The sequence below is a fragment of the Gadus morhua genome, unplaced genomic scaffold (genome assembly GCF_902167405.1).
Source record: "Gadus morhua unplaced genomic scaffold, gadMor3.0, whole genome shotgun sequence".
Classification (NCBI taxonomy): domain Eukaryota; kingdom Metazoa; phylum Chordata; class Actinopteri; order Gadiformes; family Gadidae; genus Gadus; species Gadus morhua.
This window is the reverse complement of record NW_021964012.1, coordinates 1-15,809: the sequence shown is the minus strand read 5'-3', so window position 1 is coordinate 15,809 and position 15,809 is coordinate 1. Positions and strand designations below refer to the sequence as shown.

At 51.3% G+C, this 15,809-nt stretch overlaps 1 protein-coding gene across 1 annotated transcript; it reads right to left on the bottom strand.

The window, feature by feature from the left end:
- Window positions 1-297: 297 nt before the first annotated feature.
- Window positions 298-10,155, bottom strand: sp3a (sp3a transcription factor). Its single transcript, XM_030350107.1, has 7 exons — window positions 9,931-10,155; window positions 9,513-9,604; window positions 9,307-9,390; window positions 7,423-8,632; window positions 5,486-5,672; window positions 1,965-2,161; window positions 298-1,387 (listed from the first exon to the last, which is right to left on the bottom strand). Exons 1-7 carry the CDS (start codon window positions 9,935-9,937, stop codon window positions 1,089-1,091), a joined length of 2,076 nt encoding a protein of 691 aa, XP_030205967.1. The 5' UTR covers window positions 9,938-10,155; the 3' UTR covers window positions 298-1,088.
- Between the last annotated feature and the right edge of the window lie 5,654 nt (window positions 10,156-15,809).

The window sequence follows — 15,809 nt, the reverse complement described above, 5'->3', positions numbered from 1 at the left end:
GGAGAGAGGAGCAGGGAGAAGAGAGGAGGAGAGGAGGAGCAGGGAGGAGGAGAGAGGAACAGGCAGAAGGAAAGAGGAGAGGAGTAGGAAGGAGAAGAGAGGAGAGGAGGAGCAGGGAGGAGGAGGAGAGGAGGATCAGGGAGGAGGAGGAGAGGAGGAGCAGGGAGGAGGAGGAGAGGAGGAGCAGGGAGGAGGAGGAGAGGAGGAGGAGAGGAGGATCAGGGAGGAGGAGGAGAGGAGGATCAGGGAGGAGGAGGAGAGGAGGAGCAGGGAGGAGGAGAGAGGAACAGGCAGAAGGAAAGAGGAGAGGAGTAGGAAGGAGAAGAGAGGAGAGGAGGAGCAGGGAGGAGGAGGAGAGGAGGATCTGGGAGGAGGAGGAGAGGAGGATCAGGGAGGAAAAGGAGAGGAGGATCAGGGAGGAGCAGAGTCGGACATTCGTTAGCGAGCGCTACGACTACAAGAAGAGCGCGGTGTTGAGGGGGCACGAGAAACAGAACGAAAACAGAAATGCATTATGTAGAAACGCGAATAACAACATCGATAGGTTTGCATGACGACACAATCTGGACATGAAAAGCTTGACCTTCGCTATCCATCAGCCGCGTGTGAAAACGGACCTTGCTCGCCAAGGTTATTGTCAATAAAGGCATAACGTCCGTACGAGGACGTTGTTCGAACCGCGGTACCGCTAGTTTTCTCTACGATTTTTCTTCAAAATACATGTGAACAAATTAGCATCTTCAAAAACATACCACGGCCCCGTGTTCAGGTGCCACGCGACACAGCGTTTTACAAAATAAGGCATCTCCTTGGAAACACATGACACCGCGGGGTCTTTGGGGTTTTTTGCCACTACTGTACTCTTTGCCCGGTAAAAAAAACAACATAACAGAAACCCAGACTGCTCGCGGACATCAAGCCCTTAGCTTACGTGTTAAAATATATATATGTGTATTCATAGAACATGTTCCTGACTGGGGTTCCTTTAAAAAAGCAGTCAGGAAGTCGAAGGGGAACGCAATTAAGCAGTCTGTCTGTGGGCGGGACGGGCGGGGTCAAGGAAACAAAATGGGAGACGAGCGCGGCGGTCACTCCATCGCGTCGCCGGCCGTCGCCACGGAGACCAGCTGCAGGGGCATCTCGGCGTTGGCCAGGAGGTCCTGGGCGTGGCTGGAGCCCTGCTGGATGTTGGTGAGGATGAGGGTGGTCCCGCCCGCCGTCGTGGCGATGATGCTGCCGTCCGAGGAGCCCGCCGACTCCAGCGAGGCCACGCCCCCGCCGGAGGCCACGCCCCCCTTCTTGTTCTGGTGCGTCTTGATGTGCTTGGCCAGGTGGTCGCTCCGCATGAAGCGCTTGGAGCACTCGGAGCACACAAACTTCTTCTCGCCTGGGGGTGGGGGTGGGGGGGAGGACACAAAGTTAGAACTGTGCCACGTCGTGGTGTGACTTTGATAGGGTCGCCGGTCTGCGTACCATGAGGTCCTGACAGTTCTGGCCCAGTTAAAATGTGCAGGCGGCAACAGGGGTCGTAAACTAGGGGACAACACTAAAAATATGTTTACCTTTTATGTAAACCAACCGGCAAAGATTCATACTTCAAACTTAACTTAACTCGGTGTTGTTCGGTCAGATAAAAAAAATCGAAGCTTAAATTATTCCTACGCGTTGGTATTATTACATTATATTTATTATTAAAACACAGATTCCCCCCCCAGGATGCCCGTGGTTTTAACCCGCTGATGAAACCGGGCGCATGTTGAGCCATCATCTCCATTCATCCAGACCCGACACCGATAAACCCCGCGCAGGCCGCCTGCTACCAAATCTTTTAATTAGTCAAATCCCGGGAGGCCTAATTGTTTTGGTAGGAATTACACGTTGCACCGCGTCAAACTGAAGCGCGGCGCCGCTGTGAAATCACCGCCGATTGAGAGCAGCGGCGGCGGCGGCGGCGGCCCGGGCACCTGTGTGTGTGCGTCGGTGGCGCTGCAGCTCGTCGCTGCGCGTGAAGCGCTTCCCGCAGAACATCCAGCTGCAGACGAAGGGCCGCTCCCCCGAGTGCCAGCGCAGGTGCGCCCGCAGGTGGGACGTCTTGCCGTACACCTTCTCACAGCCGGCGATGTGGCAGATGTGCTGCTTCTTCTTCCCCATGTTCGACCCTCTGGGGACACGCGCACGGAGACACACGCAGACGCACACGCACAGAAACACATGTGCACATGCACGCAGACACACACGCACGGAGACACACGCAGACACACGCGCACGGAGACACACGCAGACACACGCACGGAGACACACGCAGACGCACGCAGAAACACATGTGCACATGCACGCAGACACACACGCACGGAGACACACGCAGACGCAGGCGCAGACACACGCATGCACGCACACACACACACACACACAAGCGCAGATATACACGTGAAGACACACACACGCACAGATACACATACATGCACGCAGACACACACACACATGCACGCAGACACACACACACATGCACGCAGACACACACACACATGCACGCAGACACACACACATGCACGCAGACACACACAGGCACAGAGACACACAAACAAGTGGTTAGTGACTCATGGGTCTTGTTTGACACGGTTATTGAAATGCAGGAACACTTGGTGTGGAGACAGACAGACAAGACTAATCACCTAGTTCCCTGGCTAGACCAACTCCCTAGGCAGAGTTACTCCCTTAACTACCAACACACTAGCATAGCCACCTCCCCAGCCAGGCTAACTCCCTAGCTAGAATAACTCCCCTGCCATACAAACACGCCATCAGAGCTAACATCCCAGCCAGGCTAACTCCTCTGCCCCTTCAAACACGCCGTCATAGCTAACATCCCAGCCAGGCTAACTCCTCTGCCCCTTCAAACACGCCGTCATAGCTAACATCCCAGCCAGGCTAACTCCTCTGCCCCTTCAAACACGCCGTCATAGCTAACATCCCAGCCAGGCTAACTCCTCTGCCCCTTCAAACACGCCATCATAGCTAACATCCCAGCCAGGCTAACTCCTCTGCCCCTTCAAACACGCCGTCACAGCTAACATCCCAGCCAGGCTAACTCCTCTGCCCCTTCAAACACGCCGTCATAGCTAACATCCCAGCCAGGCTAACTCCTCTGCCTCTTCAAACACGCCGTCATAGCTAACATCCCAGCCAGGCTAACTCCTCTGCCCCTTCAAACACGCCATCATAGCTAACATCCCAGCCAGGCTAACTCCTCTGCCCCTTCAAACACGCCATCATAGCTAACGTCCCAGCCAGGCTAACTCCTCTGCCCCTTCAAACACGCCGTCATAGCTAACGTCCCAGCCAGGCTAACTCCTCTGCCCCTTCAAACACGCCGTCATAGCTAACATCCCAGCCAGGCTAACTCCTCTGCCCCTTCAAACACGCCGTCATAGCTAACCTCCCAGCCAGGCTAACTCCTCTGCCCCTTCAAACACGCCATCATAGCTAACATCCCAGCCAGGCTAACTCCTCTACCCCTTCAAACACGCCATCAGAGCTAACCTCCCAGCCAGGCTAACTCCTCTGCCCCTTCAAACACGCCATCATCGCTAACATCCCAGCCAGGCTAACTCCTCTGCCCCTTCAAACACGCCATCATAGCTAACATCCCAGCCAGGCTAACTCCTCTGCCCCTTCAAACACGCCATCATCGCTAACATCCCAGCCAGGCTAACTCCTCTGCCCCTTCAAACACGCCGTCAGAGCTAACATCCCAGCCAGGCTAACTCCTCTGCCCCTTCAAACACGCCGTCAGAGCTAACATCCCAGCCAGGCTAACTCCTCTGCCCCTTCAAACACGCCATCAGAGCTAACATCCCAGCCAGGCTAACTCCTCTGCCCCTTCAAACACGCCATCATAGCTAACATCCCAGCCAGGCTAACTCCTCTGCCCCTTCAAACACGCCGTCAGAGCTAACATCCCAGCCAGGCTAACTCCTCTGCCCCTTCAAACACGCCGTCAGAGCTAACATCCCAGCCAGGCTAACTCCTCTGCCCCTTCAAACACGCCATCAGAGCTAACATCCCAGCCAGGCTAACTCCTCTGCCCCTTCAAACACGCCGTCAGAGCTAACATCCCAGCCAGGCTAACTCCTCTGCCCCTTCAAACACGCCATCAGAGCTAACATCCCAGCCAGGCTAACTCCTCTGCCCCTTCAAACACGCCATCATAGCTAACATCCCAGCCAGGCTAACTCCTCTGCCCCTTCAAACACGCCATCAGAGCTAACATCCCAGCCAGGCTAACTCCTCTGCCCCTTCAAACACGCCGTCATAGCTAACATCCCAGCCAGGCTAACTCCTCTGCCCCTTCAAACACGCCGTCATAGCTAACCTCCCAGCCAGGCTAACTCCTCTGCCCCTTCAAACACGCCATCATAGCTAACATCCCAGCCAGGCTAACTCCTCTACCCCTTCAAACACGCCATCAGAGCTAACCTCCCAGCCAGGCTAACTCCTCTGCCCCTTCAAACACGCCATCATCGCTAACATCCCAGCCAGGCTAACTCCTCTGCCCCTTCAAACACGCCATCATAGCTAACATCCCAGCCAGGCTAACTCCTCTGCCCCTTCAAACACGCCATCATCGCTAACATCCCAGCCAGGCTAACTCCTCTGCCCCTTCAAACACGCCGTCAGAGCTAACATCCCAGCCAGGCTAACTCCTCTGCCCCTTCAAACACGCCGTCAGAGCTAACATCCCAGCCAGGCTAACTCCTCTGCCCCTTCAAACACGCCATCAGAGCTAACATCCCAGCCAGGCTAACTCCTCTGCCCCTTCAAACACGCCATCATAGCTAACATCCCAGCCAGGCTAACTCCTCTGCCCCTTCAAACACGCCGTCAGAGCTAACATCCCAGCCAGGCTAACTCCTCTGCCCCTTCAAACACGCCGTCATAGCTAACATCCCAGCCAGGCTAACTCCTCTGCCCCTTCAAACACGCCGTCATAGCTAACATCCCAGCCAGGCTAACTCCTCTGCCCCTTCAAACACGCCATCAGAGCTAACATCCCAGCCAGGCTAACTCCTCTGCCCCTTCAAACACGCCGTCATAGCTAACCTCCCAGCCAGGCTAACTCCTCGGCCCCTTCAAACACGCCATCATAGCTAACATCCCAGCCAGGCTAACTCCTCTGCCCCTTCAAACACGCCGTCAGAGCTAACGTCCCAGCCAGGCTAACTCCTCTGCCCCTTCAAACACGCCGTCAGAGCTAACATCCCAGCCAGGCTAACTCCTCTGCCCCTTCAAACACGCCATCATAGCTAACATCCCAGCCAGGCTAACTCCTCTGCCCCTTCAAACACGCCATCATCGCTAACATCCCAGCCAGGCTAACTCCTCTGCCCCTTCAAACACGCCATCATCGCTAACATCCCCGTCAGACCCACACCCTGCTGCAATGCAAACACGTAGCATAGTCCACATCCCAGGCAGGCTGGCTCACCTGCCGCCCGACTCTTTACAGTTGGGGCAGGTGCAGGCCACCCTGCGCAGCCTCTTGCCCTCCTGGCCCAGCGGGTCGTCCTCGTCCACCAGCCGGACGTGGAGGTGGGACAGGTCGCTGGTGTTCAGCGTGGAGTCCGTCCCCAGCTGCCAGTCCTCAGAGTCGGGCTCTTCTTTTATATGGATGTCTGGTGGAAGGGGGGGGGGGGGGGGGGATCGATCCAGACATCAATACAGTAATGGATGTGATAATAACATGGGGAATAGCTCACAAAACTCGTGCTGGGATGAGTAGCTGCCATTAGATCATGTGAATGGCTTTCAATGATGCAGGCCTCTTATCAGATAACATGACAGAGAATCATCAGGTTATTTCATATTGTCCTTGTCCTATTATCTAGCAATAGTCCTAACAGAGATATCAACTTTAGATACACATGTTCATAATGTAATTATTTATATGATATCCATGTATAGCATTCAGTTTTGGAATATAGTTGCGTTTATGGTTAAAAGCCGTTTAAAAAGAAATCGGACTCCAATCTCGATTTAATGAAAAAAAGGTTAATTAAATATAGGCCTGCGAGGGCTTTAATTGTTTGCACACTTTGAAATGTAAAAAGCAAACGACACAAAACGTGTAACCCGGCGTCTCTTTACCTCTCATTTCAAACAAAACCACTTCTCCCTAATTGCCATCTTTGCGTTTCAATTTCCGGCGTCTTCCGACAGGCGCGCCGAATACGTTCCTTTTGTTTATTTGTTATTCAGGCGACGACTCAACAAGGAACATGTGTCCAATCACTTTCTGGAACCACGTCGCTGCTCTTCCCTAAGCATGTGTGATGTATTCAAATTGGCCATTAGCCCATTGTTTTTACTCCTGGAGAAGAAATGGTTGTGGAAGCGATCCTAAGGATTGTTTCCCGCTGACTGGGGAGACAGGACGGTTCTACCTCCCGGCGGTCTAATGGGCTCCAAGAAAACAACGGGATGCTGGAGAGAAAGCGCAGAGGAGAGGGCTGGGCGATTAGTCCAATTTTGATCGCGATTTCGATTTTAGCGTTGAGCGATCACAAAACTAATATAAATCGAGTTTTTCGTTTTAATTTTTATTTTAATAAATGAATACATGATACATATCTGTACATTATTTTGGATTTGAACATGTTCTTTTTGAGCATTTTGTGTACTTTTTTAAGTTCTCAGTTACAAAGTGTTTTTTGGGAGGGTCAGGCTGAATAAGTACATCATGTTTTCAAACTCACAATCACAAATAATCGTTTGAATAATCGTGATTAGGATTTTTTCCATAATCCAGCCGCCCTAGGAGAGAGCCCCGGTAGGTTCGTATCATCGGGGACGACAGCGTCAGAGCTGTTCGGACAGACACTGGCTTCCACCTCAAAGTTTAAATGAATACCGACACGTTACTTGCTTACAAATATATAGGCGAACATTTTGAATCGCAGTGAAGTTTGAACAAGCTTGAATGTGTGTAAAACACTGTAAACCTTGAGCTTCTGCTTCTGTGTGACAATAGACAGAATATTGTCAAGAAGTAAAACAAATGCTTTGATAGAAACACTGCAGTAGTTATAACTACCCTAGTAGTTATAATAATAACTAAAAGATGACAACGCAGCAACACAACCGACCGAACACACTGAAGCCAAGAGACACTTCAGCCTTCAAAAACACATGCAAGGCCTTTAGCAGACGCTTTTATCCAAAGCGACTTACAATAAAATACATTTGTCAGAAGAAGAAGAAACAATATATCGCTGTCGGTACAGTAAGTACCAAGCACTAACAATAGGTTAACCCATTCCCTGTAAACAACCAAGACAGCTAGGATAAGTCTCTCCACATTGTGTAGTACTATTTTAAAGAGCCAGACCAACACCTCGAGGAGCAGAAGAAGAAGAGAGGCCGTACCTCCGGGGCTGTGGCCCTCCTGCTGCACGATGGAGTTGACCGTCACCGTCTGCAGGTTGGGCACCTGGCCGCCGGCCAGGGACAGGGTCTGCATCGGGGCCAGGGTGATCTGCTGGGGCTGCGAGGTGGGCAGCCCCAGGTTCTGCAGGTTCTGGACGCCCTGCACCTGAAAGGTCTGCCACTGGATCTGCCCGGAGGCCGACACCGTCTGGGCCTGGATGATGAAGGTCCCCGGGTTGATGAGCTGCAGGTTCTGGTCGCCCGCCACCGACTGCATCACCTGCTGCCCGTTGCTCGACTGGGCTGGCACTTGCTGGAGCTGGAGGACTGGCTGGGCCGTGGACGTGTTGAGGGTCTGCGCTTGGTTCTGCTGGATGAAGACTTCGTGGAGGCCGGAGTCCGCCTGCCCCCCCACGGTCATGGATGACAGCGCCGTGCTCTGCGTCATCAGCACCGACCCGTCCGTCGAGCCGGGCTGCGCCGCCGCCGACGACACCGGCACGTACATCTCCTGAGCGGCGTTCAGGTCGCCGACAGTCAGAGTTTGTGTGAGCTGCTCGCCGGGGCGGGCCCCGCCCTCCGAGCCGTCCCCGGGCTGGCTGGCCAGGATCAGCTGCCCGTCCGCCGTCATCCCCGTGGCGATGGTCTGGGCGCAGGACAGCCCCAGGGAGTCCAGCTCCAGGGAGTTGAGGGGCACCAGGGTGATGTTCCCCGGCAGACCCATAGGCACGTTGGTGACCACCTGGCCCTGGTGGCCGAAGGCGGAGCCGTCGATGGTCACCCCCTGCAGCTGCCCGAGGTGGCCCGCCTGCGACACCAGGCTCTGGGTGGTGGCCAGCATGTCGGCCGCCGAGACGCTGATGCCCTGGCTGCCGTCGGGCAAGATCTGGATCTGCCCCGCCGAGTCCTGACCCAGCGTGGCTCCGTCCACGCCGGCCGAGGAGAAGCTGAGCTGGCCGTCGGCCGTCTGGAGCTGAGGAATGACTTGGTACTGGATGTTAGGCACTGTGTTGGCGGGGGAGCCGTCCGCTCCCGACGTAACGAAGATGTGTTGGCCCTGGAGGTTGTGCAGGGGGACCACGTACTGGCCGTTGGACGTGAGGATGCCCTGGTTCTGGATCTGGATCATTCCGGATTCTTCCTTGGTGGTGGGGGTCAACACCTCCCAGGCCTCCGTCCCGGTGAGCTGGATGGAGGCGAGGTCAGATTGCTGGGGAAGACGAAGCATGACGGTTAATAAGACGGTACCGATCGCTGGAGGGAAATCGGACTTCAATTACCTAAAATACTTGCATACAAGAGTTTATATTTTTGTTAATTCGCAGACACTTTTATTCTGAGAGTTACAAGCGTGCTGAGAATCAAAGAATACAATCAAAAATGAAAATGGATAGAAAGAGGTATAATACCAATACCAAAACCTTGTTTAATGTGATGCCACCTTGTTAAACAAGGTTGTTTGTTTACACCTGATGACCAACTGAAATGTAATAAAGTGTACCATAACACAGGGCAGGGCAAACGTAACTATCCCATATTGTATTAAGAGTTAATAAATATAACTGCGTAAAGTATGTAGTGGGGGGGGGGGGGGGGGGGGGAAGTGAAATATAGTTAAGAGATAATCCTCTTGCCTGTTATGATGTCATACCTCATTCCATAAATCAGTTATCAAATATTCAATCAAGCACGTTTCCAGCGCAATTAACACCTGGAGCATTACATGTTGAATGCATTCATATCAGTGCCTGAAGGAAAGGTATTGAACCAACTTGAGAACCTGAATCTGGCAGGCGCAGCCCCGCCAGCACGGACTACATTCAGAGCCAGGGGTCTGAATCGGACTCCGTTAGCGGGGATGGTGTTGGAGGAGGAGAGACTCACCACATCTTTCTCCACCTCGGACGACGGGGAGCCCACCTTGCTGCACGTCGTCGCCAGCATATCGAGCGGCGACGGCTGGGCGTCCTACACCCAGTGGGCGGAACCAGGGAACAAGTGGGTGGCCGTTAGTTCGGGCCACGGAGGGAGTTTGAGACCAACTTTGAAGCGTGTGAACTCGGAGTGTGAGTGTGTGTAGACCCGCTCACCTGGTCTCCTCTGCCGTGGTCCTGCTGCAGGAAGTCGCCGTGACCGCTGTCCGCGTCAGCCATTTCCTCCGGTTTCACGGGCTGCTCTGGGGCTAGTGGAGACACAGGCTAACGTTAGCAGAGCCGACCTGGCGCTCAGCACAACCCACAACAAGACGCCATGTGTGCCGCTGACCCGAACCACAACACACCACCACCTCCACCCTTCCCACAACGACGCAAAGTCCCCGCAGAAGTGCTATTTCTATTCGTTTTGGCTGTTCCCGAGCGGAGCTAATGAGCTAACTTGAGGCTAACCCGCCTAGCTAATTAATAACAGCGAGTGGTGCACCGAGGAGGCTACGCTATCGAGGCTAACTTAGCTTAGCCACTCTAATGCCTCCGCTAGCCCCGCTTTAGCTTCGCTCTTGCTACGTACCGGTCATGGCGGGACTCGTCGGAAGGGCGGGAAAGTCTAGCTCATCACGCGCCACCGTTGCATGACCACGCGCCTCGGTTTGATTGCCGGTTCAACCGCGATAAGTGTCTGATGGGGGGCTTTTTTTCTGTTTTGATTGACGGGGCTGTGGGGGGAACACAAAAGGTGGGGCCTACTCTCAGTGTTGACCGAGGAGGGGGGTGACGTCACACAGGAAACCCCGCGGATCTCGCCGCCGAACGTGATTGGCTGACGTGCTCGGTGTGCCGCGTCATTGTTTGCCTCCTCTTGCTCTGCGGGCAGTGTTGCCAGATTGTGCGGGAAATCTGCCCCGATCTCGCAACCCTGCTCAGCGGGCCATGTTATTAGGCTGGGTTTGGAAGTCGTTTCGGACCCTGTTTTCTCTGTGCTCCTCTGTTTGCTTGTGTTGAGTCGTCGTTTGTGTATGTTTAAACGGTTCGGTGACCTTGAATAAACACTGCATGAAACACTGTTTAATGCCCTCTGAATATTTGAATGAAAATTAGAAATTATCCATAGGATCCCAAAAACTGTTAACTGTTATATCTACCCATTGCAGTAGCCTAACTGCTTTTTCATTTGAAGTCTTTTTGCCACTATGTCTGTTAACTTAGTCATTAGTAGCCTAGTATGCAACTGATTCTTGCTGCTCAGCATCAAGTGCCTTTTATCGCCACACAATTTCCCTAATGGAATTAATAGACTTAACGTAAATAATTGCAGGATACACATACTATATTCCCACGCATAATTTTTGTTTGTTTCCAATTCGCTGTCTGTAAACAGCTGTGGCCACATTATTATTTATTTATTTTATCCACCTGATCTTGCGCAAAAACCAACGGCCACAAAAAACGACATTGAGATGAGATCCAACCGCGAGCCATTGTATGTGTCCGGCGCGGGGGGGGGGGGGGCGCGACTCCTGAGTAGTATTTGTGGTGTGTCAGTTGCTCACAGTGCGCGACCGAAGTGAGGCTATTTCTCTCAACCTTCAATTCAAACTTGGCCCATTACAGCCCCGACTACAAAAGCACTTTCCCTGCACTCAGGAGCTCCCAGCAGTGAATGGTGGATATTTCCAATCACTCTGCTGTCAATCCAAGTGTCAAGTAAACACAGGCCAATGGAAACAGCCTTAGAAAAACCCTCGCTGGCTCCGTCCACCACCAACCACCGGCTCTTGGAAAACTCATCAGCAGTTTCAACAAAGACCTCCAAGTTAAAGAGAAAAGTCAAATGTCCTATTAAGCAACACCCGGTCCAACGTCCGGGAGGACACAGTGGCCTACACGTGGAACATAAATGCCTGAGTGTTTGTCTTCACACCTCGTAAGTGGACGCTTTTCTTCCCCTATAGCGGCGGGGGAAATGAGGCCGTATTGACTGACCTTTGCCGGGACACCTGCAGGGCTGAAGCCGAGGCAACCGGAGGTTCCTATAGAGGGACTGTCACTCCGAGGGAACAAGGTGTACACAGAGGAATGCGTTGGCGCTGTTCGAACGGCACGTGTAACCACCCTATCCCACGTTGTTGTGTTGTTATTTTTAATAAAGCTTTATTTGAACGAGCGTCTGATAAGTCTAGATACGCACGGTTGCGGTCGACGGTAAACAATGCGTGTTGTCGTTGTTGTTGTTGTTGTTACAGTGCTCCGCAGGGTCCGCAGAGTGTGTCGGGCGGCCCGCCGTGGGTCACATTAACATACTGACAGTTTGTTTTCAGCGGGGCCAGGGCAGGATGGACACCAACCCCCCACGGGGCGAGACTACCCTGCTGGAGGCCCCTCGAGGGACGAGGCAAATGGAGCCCGAGAACCAGGAGAAAATTGAAACAGGGGTGCAGGGGTGAGGAGAATGGACGGAATATGAAATCGGTGTGCACCTCTCCCCGTGCCCCCGGGGGGACAATAGCACAATGTCCCTGATGAGGCAAGCGGTCCGACGCCGCGTGTAGCATCGCAGAGCGGCGCTGGGGTCAGAGGTCACTCTGTTGAGAATCTCTTTAAGAAGGAAACACATTTGTACGGCCGTACCTGCGAGAACAGCTGCAAATAAAATACAGAGTCGTCCGTCGGGGCGCCCCATTCATAAATCTATCAGAGACATTCCTCCTCTTATCCTGGAGGTGTTTCGCTTCTGTCAACACGGTGCAGAGTGGTGTTACTTATGCCCGAGGGAGAAGGCAATAAGTAATCTGCAAAGCCTCCGGCTTACTGGTTAACTCTCACACACAGTCATGCCATTGCGTAAGCCTCTGTAAACTAGACAAGCAAACAAGAAAACGCTTGTCTGTGTTCGAGTCCAGCTATTAAAATCATTGTAGTGTACTGTGTATCTATTGCTGCTGAGGCTGTTTACACAATACTAATAATTATAACTCAAAGGGAAGTTTTATTTTAAACCAGAATAGGAATGTTTCTGTGTTGTGTTTGGATCCAACGCTTCAGTGACAGTCGTGGAGTTTCCCCCACTGGCCGTCTGTTTATAATTATTATCAAGGCGAAATGGCTGTGATTTTGGATTTTATTCACCGCAACACATTTTGAGTTCTGCTTTTTCTTTGTGTTCATGTGATTTACAATAGCGGCTCTATTGTGCTGTTCTTTGTGTACTTTAGGAGGATTCTCTCTGTCTTCTTCGATCTGGGTTTGAGGAACCATTGTGGTTTCTTCTGGATGGAATGGCACCAGTTGATTGATGATGTTGTCACCGTGATCGTTTTACTGAGCATGAGTCGGTTATTTAAGGAACTACGACTTTAGTCCAACTATGTGGAGCGTAATTAAGGTCAATTTTTCATTAAGGCTTTTGAAACTTTGTCACAGACAAAGATACTTCTGTACAATAGATTGTGTAAAGTTGTTGGTTGTAAGAGATCGGATGATCACACACAGGAAGTCTCCGATCTCTTGATTAGTTTGTTCTTGTTTGCTGTAGCTGTTTGGTTCAACCAATAGCATCAAAACGCTTCAGCACAGAACGGCAAATTCTAAATTAAATGAAAGGCCAGACATCTCTGGTGTTTACTGCCATTTACAGGATTTATTTCAGTTCACATTTTTTTGTGAATCGAAAATAAAGGATTTATTGTCGTTTTATGAAAAACAAGATGATGTCGACTCAGTCCGTGACCACTGGGACCAACTTCTCTGTCGCTAGCTGGGCCTTCAATCTGCGGCCAGCTCATAAATCATCCTGCGTTGGGGCTTGTATCTTCACCAACAACATCACTCTGGGACATGAGGAACGCAATAAACTGTCTGGGACTTATCTCGTCTCGAGACTCTATTGTGCTCTAAATAGAATTGGTATGGTTTCACTTAGCCGGCAGTCAGACGAAAACACTAAAGTTGTCCGGTGGAATTCCAAACACTGTATGATTACATGAATGTAAAACCCGAGCCAGTGTTGATTGTGTTGGTGTGAGTGAGTTCTATTGAATGGCTGCACCACATTAACAGGGGACCAGCCTCTGCTGTTTGTAGGTATAAGTGCGATCCAAATCAATGGTTAGGATTGGAAAAACTCAAGCTTAATGTTGATTGTTGAAGTCTTTATTATTTCTTTCATTTTAAACAATGGACGTTATCCCACGTAAAGTGCTTAATCTTATTTTTCAGCCCAGCCTGAAGGCTGCAATCTCACTTTATTTCCATACCAAACACTATGCTTTGCAGTGGCTGGCAGAGTTGCCGGCGCACCATAAACACATGTTTGCTCAGACTTGTATATGCAATGCCATGCTTGGCAAATAACCATTTTTATTCAATCTTTTTGTTCCCATCGAAAAGGCCATTTTGTTCCGTGCAGCATTAAGATATTCAGGCCCCGAGAGCTGATCTTCTCCGCTGTGTTCCGGCTCCTGGGGAGAGGACAATCGAAGTTTGGAGCAGAGCACCCCTAGCTATACAATTCCATCAGCATAAATGCTTTGCAAACACTTACACACACATACCCCCCCCCCCCCCACACACCCACACACCCACACACACACACACACACACACACACACACACACACACACACACACACATACCCCCCCCCCCCACACACACACACACACACACACACACACACACACACACACACACACACACACACACACACACACACACACACACACACACACGCGCGTTCCCCGTGTGCGCTGCTGCATTGTGCCAACTGCCATTGTGTAGCAACACAGAATATCAGAAAATGAAGAATATTTGGAACATTTCTTTATTTTCGGAGGACACTTCATAGTTCAGGCATGAGTAAAACCCACACTCTCTACCGTCACAGTAAAATAAATATTAGTATCTGTGATATTAGTTCACAACACGTCTCCACCTGTACATTATCCACACCAAAAAAAAAACCAATCAATCAAGCGCGGACGCAAAACCTGACGAAAGGTTAATTCAAATATAATTCAGGACAAATATCCCAACCGCCGTCCCAGCTGATTATCTCATCACGGCGGACCTATCGGTGCCCGCCGGTCGCCCATCGGGACCACGGCGAGACGTTCAGGTACAATGGCGGTCCCCTGCTCCCCGACACTGTCACCACCGTCTTTTTAATTCTCTAATCAGCGGGCGGCCAGCGCTGCTATCAGTGGCCGCCCGCTGCCCGGCCACTCAATACAGTCATCCCAGAACACACACGGCCTGGTTTTGTCAAATGTTTTATTGAGTGTCGACATCTGGGCTACTGTAAAACATGCATTATCTGTAGGCAGGGGGAGCGCGGCACGGGCTTTGTCGGCGCTGTCAGGCGTGTCAGCCCCGGGCGCCGTGATGGAGATTAATGAAGTATCTGGAGAGGAACACCATTCTTCCCCGGCCGCGGTCGAGGGTTCGCTCCTGATCTTAAATAGCAAAGCTGTCAGGGGTTTTAGTGGATTGTCCGCTCCCGGAGAAGAAGAGGCGATACGATGCTACTGGGATGGAAGACTAACAGTGTGTGTTGGGGTGTATGTGTGTGTGTGTGTGTGTGTGTGTGTGTGTGTGTGTGTGTGTGTGTGTGTGTGTGTGTGTGTGTGTGTGTGTGTGTGTGTGTGTGTGTTTGTGTGTGTTGGGGGGGGGGGGGGGGGGCAGCAGATAGGCCTCACCTGTGTGCTGAGTTGTGGCCACAATAGAGTTACCTGTATACTTCAAATAATAATGATGTTGTAATCTCCTTTTTCTTCGGGACATAGGGCGTTGAATATGAAAAATATGTTGTCGCCATCTTTTAAGGTTTCCTTTCTTCCATGCTGTCTGTATTTTCCTGCTGCCTGTAAGAAAGGTAACATACACATCTTTTAAATTCATTTTTTATATCAAAGGAAATTGACTTTTGAGAGTATACAGTATCTTTAGTACGAAAATGTTCACACACAGATGCGCACAGGGGCACACACACACACACTCGTTCACACACACATCAGCAAACATGAACAATTGCACGCATGCATTAACACAACCCCCACACGCAATTACAGAGATACACACACACACACACACACACACACAGACACACGCACAGCAACACACACACAACCGCACGTTCACACACACACACACACACACACACACACACACACACACACACACACACACACACACACACACACACACACACACACACACACACACACACACACACACACACACACACAGCTAGATTCCCGTAAAGAAGCAAGGAATCCACTTCTCTGTTACTGCTCTATAAGAAAAAACACATTTTAATTCTCAGCTCACACCAACAATTCACCGCTTAAGAAAGGTAAACATCAAACTTTCCTTTGCAACACAAACACGTGCCTGTCCCTTATCCCCCCAAACTTCAAGCCATCGACTCGATGGGGCTAATATGGACATGCATTCTGC